The sequence below is a fragment of the Petromyzon marinus genome, chromosome 51 (assembly GCF_048934315.1).
Source record: "Petromyzon marinus isolate PM22_M1 ecotype Great Lakes invasive population chromosome 51, UKy_Petmar_22M1.pri1.0, whole genome shotgun sequence".
Taxonomy (NCBI): domain Eukaryota; kingdom Metazoa; phylum Chordata; class Hyperoartia; order Petromyzontiformes; family Petromyzontidae; genus Petromyzon; species Petromyzon marinus.
In genome coordinates, this window is record NC_133717.1 from 9,775,197 (window position 1) to 9,794,939 (window position 19,743).

A 19,743-nucleotide genomic window follows, 5' to 3' on the forward strand; every position below is an offset into this window, starting at 1 on the left:
ATGAATATGAATAACACTTAAATTGCCGCCACTCCATCTTCGTTGTGTAAACCACCTCCTTCCTGAGAGACGTCGACAAGCATCGCCTTCCTTTCACCGAGCTCTGCCCACGAAAACAACTGAAGCACTCTGCACGAGATTCTCCAGGTCCCCCATGCCATTGTTCAAACCTTGGGGGAGCAGTCTTCCACAAACACCGCCCGCCACGGATCGGGTGCCCAACGCCAAAGGCCGACGTGGGAACACAGCATCGGAGGGGGGGGGGGAGTGGCCGGGGGGGGGGGGGCAGGTGGGCTGTTGGTGGGGGGGGGGATGGGGGGGGGCTCACGTGACTCTGGCGTGCGCTGGAAGTGCGGGCTGCTCCAGCGGCCGTCCCGCTCGCCCTGCGACGTGCGCACGCCGAACTCGTAGGTGGTGCCGGCCTCCAGATTATCCACGGTGGCGCGGAGCTGCGACGCCGTCTGGTACTCGAACGCGCTGCTCTCGCCCCTCTCGCGGTAGCGCACCGTGTAGTACCTGTGGCGGGCACGGCGGGTGGGTCGGGGTAGGGGGTGGAGGTGAAAGGTCGCAAGAGTGGCGAGCGACGGCACAGGCAGCGTTTGCCACAACGCCTTGCCGAGAGCGTTAAGGACCATCGACTACCACGCGGACTCCGGGCATCATCGCAGCCGCTTTCGGCTGGCCAAAGACGCATCGCGCGGCGCTTTCAGATGCGCTGCTTCCACGGCCGTCTGGAACGCTCTTCCTTCCGATATTGGGAAGCCACTGGAGCCATGCACTTTTGAATCATCGAGATTGACAAACTCAATTCTTTCGATCTGCTTTTTGTGTTTAGTTTGTTGTCCTTCACCTGCACCTCCAATTCGCGTGGTTGGCTACTTAGGGCGCAAATGAAGCTCAACATGCAAACATACAAACAGGCTGGACATCTCTCATGTGAAGAGCCCGAGCACAGCCTATGAAAGTAAGCAAAGTAGAATTGGCTCTGTCCCCATACGCATTCCTCTTGTATACATCATACGTAAAGCCCTCTGCACATGTACCGTCCTTTGCCAATCCACACTGGAGGTTGTTTCACCATACCTCGCGGCGAAGGTGAGTGGGGGTTGGTGAAGGCGTGGGGGGGGAGGGGGGCACAGAAGCACAGTATAACAAGGGATTTTCCCACACGGGCCCTCTGCCCTGTCATCTTTAAATAGGAGCTGTCTTGCTGCGAGCAAGCTCTTCAGCAGACAGCATTTACTGATGGCAACCTCTGCCTGTGACGAAATCATCCAGCGTTTGCGCGATCTCATCAGATCATAAAACCTAAGCCTAATCATATTGAGCCTGGACAGTTGCAGTATGGTCAGTCAGCAATCACAAACGGTTTTTCACAGAGCTTTCAGCGTTAAGTTGTGGGCGGCGTAGTACATTGTTTTTACTGTACTCCTATGCCGCCGCACGTGTGCCCCCCCGGCTAGGCTGACCAGCAGGGTGAAGCATCGCCACCCATACGGCATGACGGTGGGACCTCATCCAGCAGTGGATCGACGATAAGGGTCTGTCGGCGTACAAGACAACCCTCTGTGCTCCTGTGCCACAGCGGCCGGTCCGGCGATGGCACACGACGAGGTGCAGGGCTCGTCACGTTAGGTGGCCCCTGAGCAGACTGTGAGGAATGTTACGAGGCCCAAGTCCGTCCGGAGAGATTTGTGTGACTGGTTGCATTAGTCTGCGCATTTTCACGGCCCGGGAAAGAACGGGCGGCCAAATTAAACCAGCGCGTGACTGCTGCTCCAGTTGTATGTATTGTTTACAAACGAGCCCGAGCTGGTCGCAATTACTGTTTCACTCGCGCTGCCTCTACTAATGAGTCGCCTCAAGTCAGCTGACCCGTTAACAACGATGTGAACCTGGCGTGGGCATCGAGCGATGGTGTCGCTGAAGGTTAATGGGCACCCGGGGTGTGCATATATACATAATTGGCGGTTGTCACCTTTGCGTTTGTAAATCATCCAATTTCAATTAACATCACCTGGCACGAAACGGAAAACGTGGCCGCTTTCGGTTTACTCCAAGAGCCACAGCAGACTGCGGCACAAGCACGGGCAATGTTGAAGAAGCGGTGCAAGTAAAATGTTCGCTGGAGCTTCACATAAACGCAGTGCGTGCATGTGCACGCGCGTGTGCAGTGCATGGCACAGATCCCCACTTTGCTATGAGGACTTTCGGGGCAATTTGGGTGTCACCGAGGATCTATTAACTCGAGCGTGGCACAATTGGGAGCGGTTGTGTCATCACCGCAACGTGGTCGCATTTGTCCCTGCAGTGCAATTGTTGACCACAATTCAAAAAGTACTCATTATAGGCTGAATCGACCTAGGGGTGGCCCGGGCCACATTCACGTACTAATTACAAGGATTGTAAGCCAGGGCTCAATTTCGAATGGAATATTTTCCATAGCCCTCAACAATCCCCCATACCCCCCCACCCTTTACTCCGCACCCACCCACCCGCGCCGACCCCACCCCCTCCCTTACACAGAGCAGGGAAATAGTTTCCAGAGCTCAGCCCCGGAAAAGTTCCGGTTGATATTAAGCCCCGATTGTCATGATCCACACCCCTCGATGAGTTCGATGAATGTGTGTATGTTGAACTTCTTTCGCACCGTACGTAGCCAACCGTGCTAATCGGAGGTGCGGTGTGCGCATGTATGGTGAACTTTTTTCGCACCGTACGTAGCCAACCGTGCTAATCGGAGGTGTGGTGTATGCATTATGTTGAACTTCTTTCACACCGTACGTAGCCAACCGTACTCATCAGAGGTTCGGGAAATTGCCACAATTCAGTTTTTTGTTCAGCGTCACTAAACAGGATGTAGAAGGTGAACAACGAAACTTCTGCTGTGCAGCCAGCAGAACCCAAGGCAGTTAGTTACCTGGTGCTCCCACTGCCGGGCCTGTAGCCCTTGTCGTAGGAAGGGTCCTTCCAGGTGATGAGCACGGACTTCGGCGAGAGGACCCTGGCGCTCACGTCCACAGGCTCATACAGACGGTTCACCTCTGCCGTGTACAGACATGGAAAGTCAACACGTTCGTCAATAACTCCGTGGCCTTGAACTAGTTCCCGTTCCGAGACGTCTGCAAGGTGCAGGGTTCGGTGTCCCGTTCACCGCTGATTCTCGGAGCACGCGCAAGCGGCTTCGCATTAGTTTTATCGAGAGAGGTGTAGCGCCGCTGTTTTTAAAGACATTGGACTCACTGACAAAAACTGTTGCGACACGACTAGCGCCAAACTGGCACACGTCCTCCCGTATGGCATTTGACTACCGATTCCGTTCCGATGACGTACATGCATGTACACATACGTCATCGGAATGGCAAAAGGTTAAAAAGAAACAATATATAATAGGTGATGTTTCAGGAAATGGCCCTTCTTCATAGCACATAAAGAGCTCAGAGAGAAAGAGAGTTAATAAATTGTCACGTGAATAGTTACCAATTAATAGATAGAGTAACATACACACCACTTAAACTCGTTATATTCACAAAAGCAAACTTATAAAAAGTTGTGCTACTACATAGAGTCAATTGTATTAAAAGTTAAAATTATAAAATATCGACTTCATCTTATAACCAAGAAATTAATGAAAAGACAGGGATGGTCAGGGGGCAAATTGGACACGAGACCTCCATTTCATTTGTGGCGGAGGGCCTATGCCAACACGCCACACGACTGATCCAAGATGTGAAATTGACATTCACGCCAACGTGAGAAATTATTCCCATGAATCGGGGCAGGTTTTTCTCTCCTCGGAGTTATTCTACTAGTCATAGTCAAATTTGCACAAGAGGAGCTGTAATGTTTTTTGGTCACTTGGCCCCTGGCTGGTGCTGAGAGGCAGAAACCCACGAAGATCTGTGCACTCGTTTCATTGCCACGAGTTCAAGGGGTTCACGTTGACTGACCTGGGCGTTAGCCTGCCAGCATTGGGTGTGACGATCGCTACGTAGAATCCCAATTTGAGTGAATTTGCGGTGCAATCTTCGAATTCGGCAAATGGCCTTCGCTTGCCAATTGATCTTCAAACGACGACCGCTTTGACGCGGACGGCGCCGTCCGTAGTTGCCGACGTGGCCTTTGCGCCCCGCAGTAATAATCAGGGGGCGGCTGCTGAATTCTAACCGCGAAGCTCTGCAACGAGTGGCGAAAGCCGCCGCCGCCGCTGTACCGCGTCGCGTCACGTGGGCGCGCGCGTGACGCTCGCGCGCGTGTCGCACCTGACACCACCCGCCTGGTCTGTGCTGCCCTGTACACGGGCAGGCTCCGTCCGAGGGCGTTGGCGGATTGCAGAGACAGCAGGTAGACAGACTCGGGCGCTGTGCACGGAGACAAAGACAGGGAACTCCCGCGTAGCCTTTTCAGACAGTTGGGCAGGCACGGTTTGCGCAATCTTTTTTATTTTATTTTACCAGTAAGTAAGGCCCACTGAGCTGTCTAGCTGTTTTGCAGAAGCGACCTGGCTATCACAAATTATTACTCGGCGATGTGGCTTCTCACGTGGAAAGTTTATCGCGGAACAAATACTCCGAACGCATGTTCATTCTTAATGTGGCGGGGGGGGGGGGGGGGGAAACCGGAGTACCCGGAGAAATATCCGCGCGACCACGGGGAGAAGGTGAAAACTCAAAATATACCGGCGTCAGGGTCAGGGTCAGGATCGAACTCGCGGCCTCCTGCATACCAGGCGAGGTAGTCACCGTCTCACCACGGTGGAGCCACAATGTTCCATGCGGCACGCTGCTACCTGCCTTGTTATTGGTGTAACCATTAAACGGTGTAACCATTTACACACTGCTGGGTAGACAGAGGTAGTTGGGGGCGATGATTTAAAGAAGCCTGCACCATTGTTTTAATTGCCGCGCCGGGAAATAAAATCTGCGGTACCCTGCTAAGGTGGGCAGGGGCGTGCGAGGAGTTGGTGTGGCGATTACCATCGCAAAGCCACCCTCGGTCTCGACCCAGAGCCACTCGAATGCGTTAAGTAGTATGTGATGTATTTTATTTGCACTAGAACACAGTGACGTAGTCGACAATGCGTCTATCAAATGCATTGGACGTCCACTTAGGAGATGGAACGATGACATCGGTTCAGGCGCCGGTGTTCGATGGATTGTGTGAGGCCTTCATCCAGCAGTGGTCTGATCATGGCTGATGATGAATCTGTATTAAATGCATAAGCATACTTTAATTTATACGATGTGTATATGAAATAGAATAAAATATTGTTTTGCGGTACAGTATATTATTTTCCGTGCATGCGAGCACCTCAAATCACTTTAAACACTGCCCAGAACTGATATTTACACACCGTACCAGCCACTCCATTAGAGCTACGTTAACCTAAGGGGAGGCCCATGATATGTTCAGATGTCACTTGCCACTGATATTAGCTGGGGCCACGAATCAAACTCGTATCGCCTGGTTCAAAGTGCAGTGTGCTAACTAGTGCGCCACCACTCCCCCATCAAGCTGTGCAGACAAAATTGTTGAACCTGGTGGCGAGAGATATCCCAACTGGTCCTTGAACCACCCCCTTTGCCAACCCCACATCTGACTAGAGAGGTGAAATATAGTCAAATTGTCCCGACTAAAATATATGGTGTGTGGAGATCTCAATCAGGCAGATAATTGACACGGGATTGAGAATCCAACGATTCGTCATCGACACTCAAACCGTCGTACTGTCCATGCGAAACATTGAGGGCATTGGGCCGCAGGAGTTACAACCTTAAAGGCTGACCTCAGGCCAGCAAAGGTTAAACAATATCGGGGGGGGGTGAGGGTGGTGGGTGAGTGGGTGGGTGGGGGGGGCATTTATGGTGGCAGCGACATTCATGGCCAGTTGTACCCCGGCCGACCCGTTATTTTTTTTGTTTTAAACGCCAACATTATCTGTGTGACAAACGGCACAGCGGGTGCGCCATCCCTTCCCCCCCCCCCCCCCCGACGGCCGCGCGGCTAAAACCAAAAGGCATCTGCCACGTCCGCGCCCGTCAATCAACGATCTTGGAGACGTCCTCCCCCCCCCCCCCCCCCCGTTGGGTTCCGCGTTCTACCGCGGTTCTTATCGGCCGCGGCGGCGAGCGCTGACGGCGCTGAGCGCGATAGCCCTGCGCGTGGACGAGCTCTCACTCGCGCGGCACGCCTTGGAGAATGCGACGGACGTTGCTGGCGTGTTACCGGCGGAAGACGCGATGGGCGCCGCTGCCGAGCGGATTTACGACGGGCGAGATATGACGGGCGATTTAAATGTTCTCGCCGCGTGCTCTGCGGGTGAGAGTTGGTGGGTCGCGTGTTCATTTTTTGTGAGACCCCCCCCCCCAAATCCACCAGGCTGTGAGGCGGGGTGGCTGGTAGGCTAGCTGTACAGCAAACAAAAAATACTTGTGAAGCCACTTTTTCCAAGATCTGTTACGTTCTGTAATGTGTGTGTTTTGTCAATGGGAATTCTAGTTTTCACCCACATGCAAAACAGGACAATCCACGCAACAAAAGTCCAAAAAAGTCCTAGAATAATAACTGCATCATTATTGTTATGGTTGTATTTTGGGTATTTAGAATGCAACCGGATCGAGTTTTTGGCATTGTGGTTAGTGCACTACGTGATGAACCTGTTGATGGGACTTAGCATTCCCAGTCATCATCATTATTACCAGCCATGATCAATCCACTGCTGTATGAAGGCCTCCCCAAGCCTTCGCCTTCTTTCATCCGCCTGTGATGTAACGACACCACTTAAACAACCCGCACTCACCGGCGTGGTGAAGTATGGCCAGAAAACCCCACATTACTGATGGTACGGGGAGGCCTTCGTCCAGCAATGGATTGCATGAGCGACTCTATCATCATTATTATCCATTAGCTTTGTGGACTATTATAATCTCAAGAACCTTTTTCCGCGCGGTCGACTGAGTTAAATGGGGTCACGGGCTCCCAGCTGACAGCCCATTTCACAGCCTCCCACCTCCTTCGCTAAGCCTTGACGTGCGCATTCGGTGCGATGTCTCCGTCTCAATTAACGTTGGTCCCTCTAACGAAACGTTAAATCACCCCGCTCGTCCCACCCCTTCTTTGTTGTTGCAAAGACGCCCAAAGGGCACGCGAGAAAGTCCACCCCGTCCCGCAGCCCGCCTACACAGAGTCAACGTCCCTCCCAGCTCGGACGCGCTCGCTCGCGCACGCAAACATCCCCGCGTCGGTGATCACTCGCGCTAACGAGCGCATTCCCGTCTTTGACAAAGCACTGCAATTAGGCCAAATAACGAAGCGCGCGTCTGTGTCTCGTGATAATGAGCGTGTCTGCGCCGGGTTTCGGGCCGTGCCTAGATGCGTCGTTAGAGAGGGCACTTTGTGCCTTTCAAGCGTCGCAGCTCGTTCCGAGTGGCTGGTTGTATGTACGCACGTATGTTGCACTTCTTTCGCGCCGTACGTAGCCAACCGTGCTTCTCGGAGGTGCGTACCGAGGACATCGAGATACTGCAGCTACAGTTTTGCGGTGTCTAGCCCAACCACGTGAAGCTCATTGTCGGTCAGCTGTCTTGTGCTTTGTCACCATCAGCCAGTCCTGCATTGGATTCGAGACTGAAAGTATATATTTGTTTTCGCTCGAGGTTACGTACCGAGCTTTTGTCAAATTTTAAAAAAGAAAGGAAAAGACTGAAAAGATCCCTTTAAAGCATTGACGTAACAGTGCCTTCGTGATAGCCTGTTTACTGTCAGAGCACAGATTGCGTGAATATCACACGTGGGTTGAAAGTGCTGATAACAATAAAAACAAACGAACTGTGCCACCGAGAAACGAACAGCACGGCTCTGGGTCCCTGCTTCCCATTGGCTTGCGGGGACGCAGCAGCAGCGGCAGCAGTGGCAGCAGCGAGGAGGGAAATCCGCACGTTTAGAAACGTCGTGTTTCTGGAGCAGTGGTTCTTAACCTGGGGGTGCGAGATGCCCTATCTGGGGGTTGCGAGACATGGCCGTATTTTTTTTTTTAAAGATAAATCATCGAACACACAAATTTAGCTTGGGGCACGTAAGTGCAAATACTTTGTTTCATAAAACATGATATACTTATTAACATTAGACATTATGTGTTTACGATTGAGGCTGCAGTAAAGTTCAAGAACCACTGGTTTAGAGTATTTGGCCGCTATATATTTCCACGTGATAAGCCACTTCGCTGGACTATCATTTGTGATCGCCCAGGTCGCTTCTGAAAAAAGAGCTGGACAGCTCAATGGGTCTTACCTGGTACAAATAAACTAAAAAAAAGTAAAATTTCGACTTAAAACTTTCGTGACTGGAAGAATTCCTATTCTTGGTTCTTTCGGTAAAGTCACGTAGATAGATAGAAACGTCGTGTTTTTTTTGCTTTAATTGTTCATTTTTATTTATTTTTATTTTAACATTTTTTTATGCTTCCTTTCTATCTACGTGACTTTACCGAAAGAACCAAGAATATAAAAAAACTTAAGTAAATATATTTTTTTTGGTCGTACCCAGAGACTGGATGCTGTGCGAGCGCGCTCCCTGGGGCAGGTGCACGTAGTCGAGCCGCTTGCCGGCCTCGCCGTAGCCCAGCACGTAGCCCCGCACGCGGCCCCGAGAGCCCCCCTCGGCGGCGGCGGCGGCCCCCGTGCCGTGCGGCGGTCGCCACTGGAGCGCAACGGAGTCACCGCTTGTGCGCACCCGCACGCGGCCGGGCCTGGCCGGCGTGCGGGTCTCTGCGCTCACCCGCGCAACACACACACACACACAACGTGCGCGCACAATGCAGAGACGAAGAATGTGCGCGTGTGTGTGTGTAAGCCTACGTGTGGGGCATGCGCTGTCAGCGAGCGGCTTTCGAGGGGTGGCCAACGGCACCACGCGCGGACCGCTTTTGTCTCCCCGGTGGCGATGTTTACACACTGCACCGGGAACTCATTTGAGGCTGAGTCGACCTACGGGAGACCCACGACCGGTTCAGATAATCGTCACCGGTGTTGGTCGTGAGCGGGAATAGAACTCGGGTCGCCGGGTTCGTAGCGCAGCGCGCTAATCACTCCACACCCACTCCAAAGACAAAGATCTCCCATATAGCCTTAACAGGCTGTTGGGGCAAGTGCTGTTAGCGATAACCTATGAAGGCCAGCACGGCAGACGAGGGGTTTGGTGGCCAGCACCACGCCCGGCCGCCTTTGTCTCCCCAGTGTCGCACGTTTACACACTGCACCGGGTACTCATTTGAGGCTGAGTCGACCTAGGGGAGACCCAGGACCGGTTCAGATAATCGTCACCGGTGCCGGCCGTGAGCGGAAATAGAACTCGGGTCGCTGGGTTCGTAGTGCAGCTCGCTAACCGCTGCACTCCCAGATCCATACACACACACATGCATACATACGCACCATCACGCATGAACACATTGACAGGCAAATGAGCACACAGTCCCGCAAGCGAACAGTGACAGGGATCCGCTTATTAGGCTGGTTGCACCGTTGGGATGAGTGATGTTAGCGAGCATTCACTCTGACAAGTAACTGCCACAATACACAGATACTGAGTAGATGCACACTGACACACAAAGACAAATATCCCCTAAATATCCTTTAACAAATGGTCGGGGCAAGTGCTTTCTGGTCGCGAGCACCAGTAAAGTCGAGCATGGCACACGAGGGCGTCTCTCCCCCGTGTTGATGTTCACACCGCACACCAGGTATGCGTTTAAGGCTGAGTCGACCTAGAGGATGCCCATGATCAGTTCAAATAGTCGCCGCTGTTTTTGGTCGTGAGCGGCAATCGAAGCTGGGGTCGCCGTGCTCGTAGCGAAGTGCTCCCAAACCGCTGCACCGCCACTCCCCGTAATGTCAAACACGCGTACAGAGACACACAGCAGGCGGACAATTCCCATGCACACGTAGGCAGTGTGCAAGCCGTGACCAAAGCCCCCACGCTGCCCTTCACTAATCCAGTTGCGACCGCGTCTCGAGACTCTGTACGGCAACCGTGTGGGCGCGTGTGTTTTATATACAGGGGTGCTTCAAAAATGTTTTAACACTTCTAAGAATTTGCAACAACACCACGAGAAATGCGCGTGTGCTTCCGAGCTCTGGAGACCACTTGGAGAAGATTCCAGGCCACGTGTTGACAATGATAGCGAACAAGTGGGAGACTCTTTGAAGCTATTAACATGACACTTGTTATCTTATTACAGTGTATTAACCGTTCTATTTTTCCATTAGAACGTTAGTCCCATGTAAGTGTTAACATTTTTTTAAGCACCCTGTGTATGTAGAGAGAGAAAGGGACAGTCCACTCAGGCAGGGAGACGACACCACGGGTGGCTGGGGGAAAAGAGTTCCGGACTCTAACCAAGTTATACGAGCAACAGATAAAAGTGACATAATCCTAATCCTGTCTCGATTCATCATACGTTTGAAAAAGAAATATGCAGCTGTTCACAGCTTGAAAACGCAAGGGGGGAAGTCTAAGGTTGTTCATGAAATCATCACCGGACCATCCAGCAGTCGATCATTCCCGGCGAAAGGCTCTGCCCTTATAGGGGTAATAGCCTCTCGTCCCCGCCCCCCCCCCCCCCCCAATAACGTCACATCTCAGAAGCTAAGCAGGGTTGATCCTGGGCAGTGCATGGATGGGCGGTCGCCGTGTATGAAAGAGGCGAGGTGGAGTGCGGATTGAAGAGGGGAGGACCCACCTGTCACGGAGCCGTTCAGCGATCCGGAGCTCATGGACGCGTGTCCCTGCGGGTTAACCCATCCGCCGCCTGCAGAGTACACAACGCATGTGTATATATATATATGTACGTACGTAAGCAACTTCTTTTGCATCGTACGTAGCCAACCGTGCTGATCGTACGCAGCCAACCCCGAGCAACCCGACGATGCCCTCCGCTTTGTGTACAGATGGCAATGGCAGGAGGTGGCCCATTTCAAGTGCGGGGAAAAGATTTGGTCTCATTCTTTTTATTTTATTAGATTTTCTGCCCAGAGTCAGATCGGGGGTTACACGCGAGCTGCGATGCACGTGGGCCACATGTTGCAACCCCCACCACGGCGCGACAGCTCCGCTGAATGAGATGTCTATCCGTTTGTCAATTGGGTTCAGCGGAGGTGAGATGATGTTGAGCAGTTTGCGCACACTCATCCAATAAGCCCAAATAATAATGTGGAAAAGGGAAACCTAAAGGCGCAATCGTGCAATTGTCTTGCTCACACCACCGCTGCCAGATGGACCTCCACAAATCTCGCGTGAATATTACTACGTAAATATTAAATTTTGATTTAAAGCTTGCGTGACTGCAGGGATTCATATTCTTGGTTCTTTCGGTAAAGCCACGTAGAAGGGAAACAATAACAAAAAAATGTCCTACTCGCTGTTTTATATTTTTCTTATTTTATTGTTTCCCTTCTACGTGACGTTTCCTTCTACGTATTTACCGAAAGAACCAAGAATACGTAAATATTATTTCTAAAGCGCACGAAAGCAATTTTCAACATTTTAAAGCTGTTTGTACGAAATGGCATTTGTCCAGTGACTCTTGTGGACGGGATCTATAGAGCTGTTCGCACATCCAACCATGTCACATATCTACCACAGTCCTCAGCGAGTAGGACATGCAGCGTGATACAGAATTAAGTTCCCTGCGCTGTGGATATGCTCCCTCATGCCAGTGCCAAAGACCACTACAGAGACATTACGCAAACAACCCACATAGCAATGCGTAGCCACGTGCGACATATCCCAGCCAATACGAAACGATGCAGCACACTTAAGTGTATCGGTGAAGGGCGGCCGTGGTGGTTGGGTGGAGGTGAAATGAAAAGGGGCCTCTGAAGCCAGTATGTCAAACTGGTGGAAGCAACCGAGAGGGAAAATCCAGCAGTGGAGGCGCCTTGCCGCAGTTGGAACGTTGCCAGGTGATCTCACGGGGTCAGCGAGAAACGACGGCGTTCTTATTTTCACGCGCGTTGGGGTGATTGATAGGTTTTATGTTTCAGAAAACAGACTCACTCTTTCAGCTGGCGCATGCTTCGGTGCAGAGAGTCAAAGTCAAGCGAAGAGGCGGAGGGAGAGAAACGAAAAAGGGCAGCAGAGGTGGAAAGGGGAGAGCAATTGAGGCCAACGGGAGATTTGGTTGGCAAACAAAACAAAAAAAAACGAGGTCGTGGAGTGGAAAAGTTTGAAGACCACTGACTTAAGCGGAGTGGTGAAAACCAATCGGGCCACCCGACGCCCTGCGTGTGCCTCTGGTGGCCAAAAACCTCTCCGACTCGGGCAGGCGGAGAGGGGGGCCACCGAAAGCAAGCGCCGCGCCCTCCCCAGACGCTCCACGCGTTCCGTGCCAGCGACTGAGCTGCAGCTGCTGGAATGTTTACGCCGATGGGGAAAGAATCACTCGGGGGAGGGGGGCGGGGGGGGGTGAGCGTGGAAAAAAACTCGCCGGCAATGTTTAACATATTTAATACTCTCTGTGTGTGTGTGTAGGAATACGCATACATTTCAGTGAAGACGTAAGGTGCTCGCCAAGTTTATTTTTTTAGTTGCTTTTTTTGTGTATTCAGAAGAGTTGAATTATTAAGCCCCCCGCCCTCTGTCAGTCCCTGACTTGAGTGGGTACGCAATACAGTAGTTTCTGTGTGTGTGTTTTTTATTCTTCCTCCAGTGGTGGTGTGTGCCTTGGCTCTTGCTCGGCACACGTGGAACATTGCCCGACTGCATCCCCCCCCCAATCCCACTCCAACTTGGGCAATGCGCTCTACTCCACCACCACTCCTCCTCTCTGCGAGCCTTCATCTCGCTCGCCGCTCCTGCTGCTACCGCGACCGGCAACCCCCCCCCCCCCCCTTTTAATTTGCGCGATTGTCTCCCCCCCCCCTCGCCTCCCCCCCCCCCAGAGAGGACTTCGGAGTGCGAGAAGGAGCGTGATCATGAAAGCACGCGGCGAGTTGTAACTTAATCGCGCAGGTTACGGGGGCTGCAGCGGGTTCCTTTCCCACAATTAGCTCGCTGCGTGCCTGTCTTTCAGCCCAAACGCCGAGCACATGGGCAGGAAACGGGCAACAATGCGGGTGTTGCCGTTAACTCCGGTCACTCTCCTGTTACGAACGCGTATTCTTCGGCGGTCCACTGCAAGGAGGGTGGGAGGAGGAGGAGGGGGGTGGCGGTGCCGTGTGCCACCGGGGTTAGTCCAGGACAACGGCTTCAAATAGACAAACTAATCCGCCACGATCAAAGGCTGACGCTTCATTTCATTTCTTTTATGCCAAATAACGACGTAATCCTACCGGCTGTATTTTTCTTTTCTGTTTTCAACTTACGCGGGCCGAGCGGACGCGTCGTGATGCGCTGCGCCGTGCAAAATCCGCGTTCGCGTTAAACCCCTTGGAAGCGTCATGGAGCGGCGAGCGACCGGGGCTCCGAAGCGTCTCTCTCTATCTCTCTCTATAACTCGAGAGAGAGAGTCTCTCTCTCTCTCTATATATATCTATCTCTCTCTCGAGAGAGATAGATATATAGAGAGAGATAGATATAGATAGAGAGGCTCTGAAGCGAGAGAGACAGCGACGCTTGGGAACCCCGGTTCGGCAACAACACGCGAGCGCGCGCGGAGGGCCTTGACGCGCACGCGCGTTGATTTCGTTTAATAAAAATTGCTTTCGCTGTCAAAAAAAAGTCCGATGCTGCGCAAGGGCTTCACGCTTGTGAAGTGCTGATTGCTTCGGTGTCTTTAAGATCGCTCCTCCTGATCGCGCGTCGATCAGGACGCGCCTCCCGTCGGCCTTCGGAGGAGGCGTCATGCCTGGCAACGTACGCTGCAAGACGCTCCTGCCAGCGGCGACATGGAAACGACGTGACTGGGCTTTGTCAATCCATTGTCGGATAATGGCACGTCATGTTGGTCATGGGGGGGGGGGGTCTTTTGACTATACTTCACCAGCTGATGGGCAGTGGTGGTGGGTTGGTGAAGGGGTGGGGTAGAGGCTCCTAGGACCAGTGCCGATATCGCTCGCCACTGGTGTTAGCCATGGCGAGCGATCGAACTCACTTTGCCTATGCAAATATATTTAACCCCCATACACTTATTTTGTTACAGCAAAGCAGCCCTCCTTTGCACGTCAGTCTATAGACACGGATTACATTTTTACTAAAAACCTGAATTTTAAGATCACATCCAAACAGCTGCTTAATTTTCCTGCAGCATAGCGTTACGTTTTCAGTTTGTATCTTTTGTCATAACCCAAACCCTAAGAGGCAACAATTTTCCCACTCAATTCCCCTGTGGAGGGAAGAAATATTCTGGCGGAACAAATATTCGTTTTGACCACGTTCATAGTGAGTGAAGTGCACTAACCGCTGTGCCACCGCTGCACCCAAGCATATGTGTACATGAAGCTGAAATAAAATACAGAGAAATGTGTTCCTGTTTAGCAACAACAAAAAAGGCAATTAAATCAATAAATTAGTCTGTGGATCATGGCGTTGTGGGATGGGTGAAATTATGCCATTTAAGATCCGGTTAATAAAGCTGTGAGCCACTCCTGCTTGGTGATTGTGTCAATTGCAAGCAAATATCTCAACACATTCTTCAATGACACTGCCGTAAAGAGGGTTACACATTCAATCGGCAACTTGTTGGACATCGCCTCGAGCGTTGCCTTTCATATAGTCTCCCTCTATTGGAAAAAGGTTTATTTTTTTCATGAAAACGTCATCCGTTACGTCCTTCATCTCGTCCTATTCTATTCTTGCCTATGATGGCAGCAACTTGTTCAGGAGAGAAATGCCAAAAAAAACCCTCGAGGTCTGCTCGCGACGACAGAGGGCTTCAGGAGGGAGTTTTACGGGCAGTGTTATTGACGATCGCGAGTTGAGTTTATTTCGTTATTTGTGAGCAACCACTTCCAACGCAGCATCACGAGTGTGGTTCGCTCTCACAGCACACGACACACACGGAGCACCACCCCCCCCCCCCCCGTGGCAAAGGACACACTCGGAGGCGACGTTAGCGAGCGTCGACCTGGTGAGCACTCTGCCCGGTACACTGGATGGCCCACGCCGTGCTGATTGGAGGCGCTCACCACCACAAAGTAGACCTCCCCAGGCTCTGCAAAGCATGGGTCGCGAAAGCGCAGCGCGCACGCACGTTACTCCCGGTGGGTAGGGGCGACTTCGTGCCTTCGCGTCGCGTTGTCGCTGCCGTCTACGGACCGAGAATTTGTCCCCGTTTTGGTGAAGGGGTCACGGGGGTCCAGGGGAGGGAAGGCGGCCCTCGGCGAGTTCCCACCGGGCCTGGTTTTCCCCAGGATTGTCCTCTTGTTGTGATAGTCATCCCGGGAAATCTGTTGGGACTTCCCAGGGTTATTAAGGTTTTTTTTTTGGTCGTGTAATAATACACCGCTCAAGGCGATGCATTTAAATGTAGTTATCCCCTCTGCTGGTAATGTGAGATACTCTTCTTCTTTTCGTGATGTATTCCAGTTCTTTTGGAGATCTCAGAGGTGGAAACCCGAACCCCCTCGTGGGAGCTCGCCTGGTCATCTCTTAGATGGTTGCGAGTCAATTAATCTCCCTCCTAGCCACACATCGTGGCTTTGCAAGAAACGCAGCACCGCTTAAATGTGCAAGCAATAAAGGGCCACACTGTACATTGTTAGATGGAGAAAATGGTAATTTGCAGATTTCATTGCTTACATTCTCGTAAAAATGACAATCGCTTTCCTAATAGTGGAATAAAACTTCCGATGTGAGGCTTTTTGATTTAGAAACTGCTGGCATGTTTTCTTTTACGACTTCAATTACACAATCAAAACATTATTATTATTATTATTTTGTCTTTCATAAAACAGCTTTAATATGCTCCGTCATTATTTGCACGACATCGCCCTTCTGTGCGGGCCATAATCAAAGCGTTGAAAATTCTACCAATGAGATATTGATGAATATCTCTGAAGTCGTCAGCATTAGAGTGTCGCCGTATCGAGTGCATCGCATTGCTCAGCGGCTGTTGGGAACACCGACAGTCAGATTCGCATAGCTCTTCCGCTTAATTTTTTTTTTGCAGGAATGCACTGCTCGAGTATCCATCATCATTATAATAATCTCGGAAACCCAGTCAGGAAGACCTTAATTGACTCCCTCTGGCTGGCTGGTGCGCTCGTTGCTAATTAAAGGGTGGTGACTGTGTCAATAGGTATCAAGATTGGTTAGGAAAAAAATGTTCAGCCCTTTGTCAATCCACCGCTGGATTAAGACCTCCTGGCACCGTGTTGGACAAGGGGGTTGTTTGACCATACTTTACCACGCTGGTCAGTGCGGGTTGGTGTAAGGGGAACCCAGGACTGTGGTTTAGTCATCGCTCGCCACTGGAGCTGTGGCCAGGAATCAAATGAGGTTACCGGGTTCATTGGTGCAGTGCGCTAACCACTGCGCTGATGCTCTGACTCGAGATATCAGCGCAACGGCGTGACGAGTGCAGATAATTTGGCGAATTTCATTTTGCGCCAGTTTTAATTTAAATCACCAGCGGGTTGGACAGTCTGCTCGGGTTGATGCCGTACATTTGAATCGATGCCATACATCGGAGACCCGTGCGTGAATTCACATCCGAGCACCGTATTTCAGTGCATGAATGTCTGTGATTGGTCTCAGAGGGTCCGCGATTTTGCCCACAGAGCGCCAAACGATTAATATTTCGGCAAAGTGAATTTCGCACAAGACCCAGCCGAGGACAGCGTTGCTGTCAGGGGTGGGGGGGGGGCATTGTTATTCCCCCCCTCCCTCTGCAATTTCTATGAGACGCGACAGCGAGCGCCGGGAGGGCGCTCCCTCGATCGTGGAGAATGACTTCGGCCAACGCAAAACTGTGCATGCATAGCCCAGCTGTTGTTTCTTATTCTTCCCCTTCTATCCACCGCTGCGGTGTAATTGTAGATTTGATTTCACCTTGGTCAATGAGGTGACACTGCCGGCACGTTTTCGAGGCGAGCGTATTTGTGCACACGAAGGCCGGTCCCGCTCATGTCCTCACGTGGCAACTTGACGGCCTACGGCTACGCCCGTGTGTTTGTGTGTGCAATTTGATGATTGGGGTCACGTAAAAAAAAAGGACCCCCACCCGCTCCACCACCACCACCACCACCACCCCCGCACTTTTCTCAGCGAGCCGCTGTCATGGCCAGAAATAGCACAAGGCGGGGGAGGGGGCGGTGTGGGCTGTGGCCAGCCCCGCACTTGACCAGTGCTGACATATTCCTACACAGCACCAGGTACTTGCTTAATTCTAGATTTGAAGATTTTTTACAGTGATTTTGCTGTGCTAGTTACCTCCGAAACGTCGTGATTTGATTTTTTTTTTACCTACGTGACTTTACCAAAAGAGTATACTTGCTTAATGTCGAGTCATCCTGTGACATGTTTCGGATAGCACGTTCCACTGAAAGTTATGGTATGGTCAGAAATCAAACCCAGGTTTCCAGGGTTATATCACGCACGGACAACGACTGTTCCACTGTGTTCCCCAAAACAGATGAAAGTCTCCCACGTACAATGTTTTGGAACGTGTCGATTACGAGCAACTTAATAAGACTGGCAAAGGGTATGAGTGGCTCGTGTGTTAGCATTTTGCCTGGCCGCCTTTGTTTCCCGAAATGTTAACATTTACCACACCATGTACTCATTTAAATCTGAGCTGATCTAAGGGAGGTTCCAAGACTGGTTCAGCTGTTACGTTCCACGGATGTGCATGAATGGAAATTGAATCCAGGTCATCGGGTTCAGAGCAAGTAATTATCTTCTAACCACTGCACCACTGCTTTCCATTGCGCTACGAACCCAGCAACTGAAATTAGATTCCTGGCCATGCGCTAAACACCGCTCTAAACCGCTCCCCCACCACAGACTGTTGGGGAACGTGATGTTAGCGAGCACCCATTAAGGCTGCACACGGCGAGAAACAAAATTACGCAACAGCCGCTATTCGACGCTAAGTGGTAGTGGCGTCAACACAGCGCTTGTGCCAGCCTAAGTGCACTTTGAGGCCATCACGTGAAGTGTGGAGGGCTCCCTGTTGGCAGGAGGCCACGGGACAGACCCAGGTGTTATGGATTAACTGACCGAGATGACTGGCAGATGCGCCACCTGTGCTGCCCACATTGTCTACACACAAAGTTAAAGATCCCCCGTGTAGCCTTAACAGACTGTTGGGGCGAGTGCTGCTAGCGAGCACCTATGAAGGCCGGCACGGCACACGAGCGGGTGGGTGGCCAGAAACACGCCCGACCGCCTTTGTCTCCCCTGTGGTGATGTTTTACACACCACACCAGGAACTAATTTGAGGCTGAGTCGACCCAAGGATAATAACCGGCCGTGAGCGGGAATCGACCTCGGGCCGGCGGGTTCGCAGCGAAACGTGCTAAAACCACGACACCACCGCTCCCCACAAGGACAGACAGACATTCACACACACACACAGAGAGAGAAGGAGGCACGGACACGGGGCGGCGCGTACCAACATCCCGGATGAGATGCGAGCGCTGCTCTGCGCCCAGGCGCACGTGCTGGAGCCCCGTGAGGGCCTTGCCGAAGGCCACAATGTAGCTATCCACGGGCCGCGCCGACTCAGCGTCGCGCGGAGGCAGCCACGAAACGCGGAGGCCCTCCTGCTGCGCGCCGGCACTCACCCGCACCTGCTGGGGCTTGAGCGGGTGCCCCGGGAGGGCCGCTGGTGGGATGCCGCGGAGAGGGCAGCAGCAGCAGCGTGTTTGTTGCGGTTGCACCCGAGTCAAGAGCCGCATGGCTCACAGGGTTATACCTAATAAATGAAACTGAAAACTGAAACTGAAAGTCGCACCGCCGCAGGGCTGAATTAATTCCCGCGTGGTGGTTGGAGGTGTGGTGAGGGCATCTCAGGGGCAGCAACCTCGGTGGTCTCGGGTAAGTTCAGAATCAGAATATTTGCACTGGAGGAATCCGATGAGGCATGAAGCTCTTATTACGAGGAGGCCCTCGGAAATAGATACGAAAGCGGCGTATGGTGCCTGGTCGTAGTGGTCGAGTTGGCCAAATACCCACCTCTTTCCAGCGCTCCTTGCAGTGGAGGCCCTTCTGCCAGCAGTGGCGTGAGCAGGAAATTGCAGGGCTGCACCTTTACCGAAAAAGTATTTGGAGCTTCATAATACTTAGTACTGTAATGGTTGAAACCCAATGCTGCACGGTACTGCGGCAGTTCAGTTGTTCCATTCCACTGATTTGGTAATGTAAAGCCAGGGGCATGGCTGTGTGCGCTGCAAGAAATTGGGTGCCGCGATGAAAATAGTTTGTTTTGAACTTCGCATTTATCGTCACGATGATTCCTACATCACGTTGTAAAAGTGGAAATGAAATAGCCAAGCGGGGGAAAAAAAACAATGAGGCATTTAGCATCGGGCATTGGGTGGTGGTAAAATAGTCCAGGGAAGGAATTTAATTTACAAAAAAACTATTAGGTCCAAGCCCCCCCCCCCCCCCATCAAAACTGAATCCGGGCCTGCCTCGCACGTATCGTATGGGTGAGGTGGAGAGGGACACGCGGTGAGGAATGAGTGACAAGCAGTGCCTTAATTTCTCACTCGATATTTTTTTCCGGAACGCGGCTTGCTAGGCCGGCTGGCTGGCTCGGAGTAGTAGGAATTATCGGCGTAAGGCACTACAACTAGAGTACACGGT

At 51.9% G+C, this 19,743-nt stretch overlaps 1 protein-coding gene across 4 annotated transcripts in view; it reads right to left on the reverse strand.

Moving 5' to 3' along the window:
- Nucleotides 1-19,743, reverse strand: part of LOC116953431 (fibronectin type III domain-containing protein 1-like) — a 77,493-nt gene that overhangs the window by 54,748 nt on the left and 3,002 nt on the right. For 2 of the 4 annotated variants that reach the window (XM_076074960.1, XM_076074958.1), the window contains exons 2-8: nucleotides 18,548-18,760; nucleotides 15,059-15,145; nucleotides 10,736-10,804; nucleotides 8,541-8,765; nucleotides 4,263-4,361; nucleotides 2,921-3,044; nucleotides 329-516 (exon numbers count right to left, since the gene is read on the reverse strand). In XM_076074960.1, coding sequence (XP_075931075.1) covers nucleotides 329-516; nucleotides 2,921-3,044; nucleotides 4,263-4,361; nucleotides 8,541-8,765; nucleotides 10,736-10,804; nucleotides 15,059-15,145; nucleotides 18,548-18,760 — 1,005 coding nt within the window. The remainder of the gene's footprint in view (nucleotides 1-328; nucleotides 517-2,920; nucleotides 3,045-4,262; nucleotides 4,362-8,540; nucleotides 8,766-10,735; nucleotides 10,805-15,058; nucleotides 15,146-18,547; nucleotides 18,761-19,743) is intronic. The other 2 variants (XM_076074959.1, XM_032973634.2) reach the window with 2 other exon arrangements.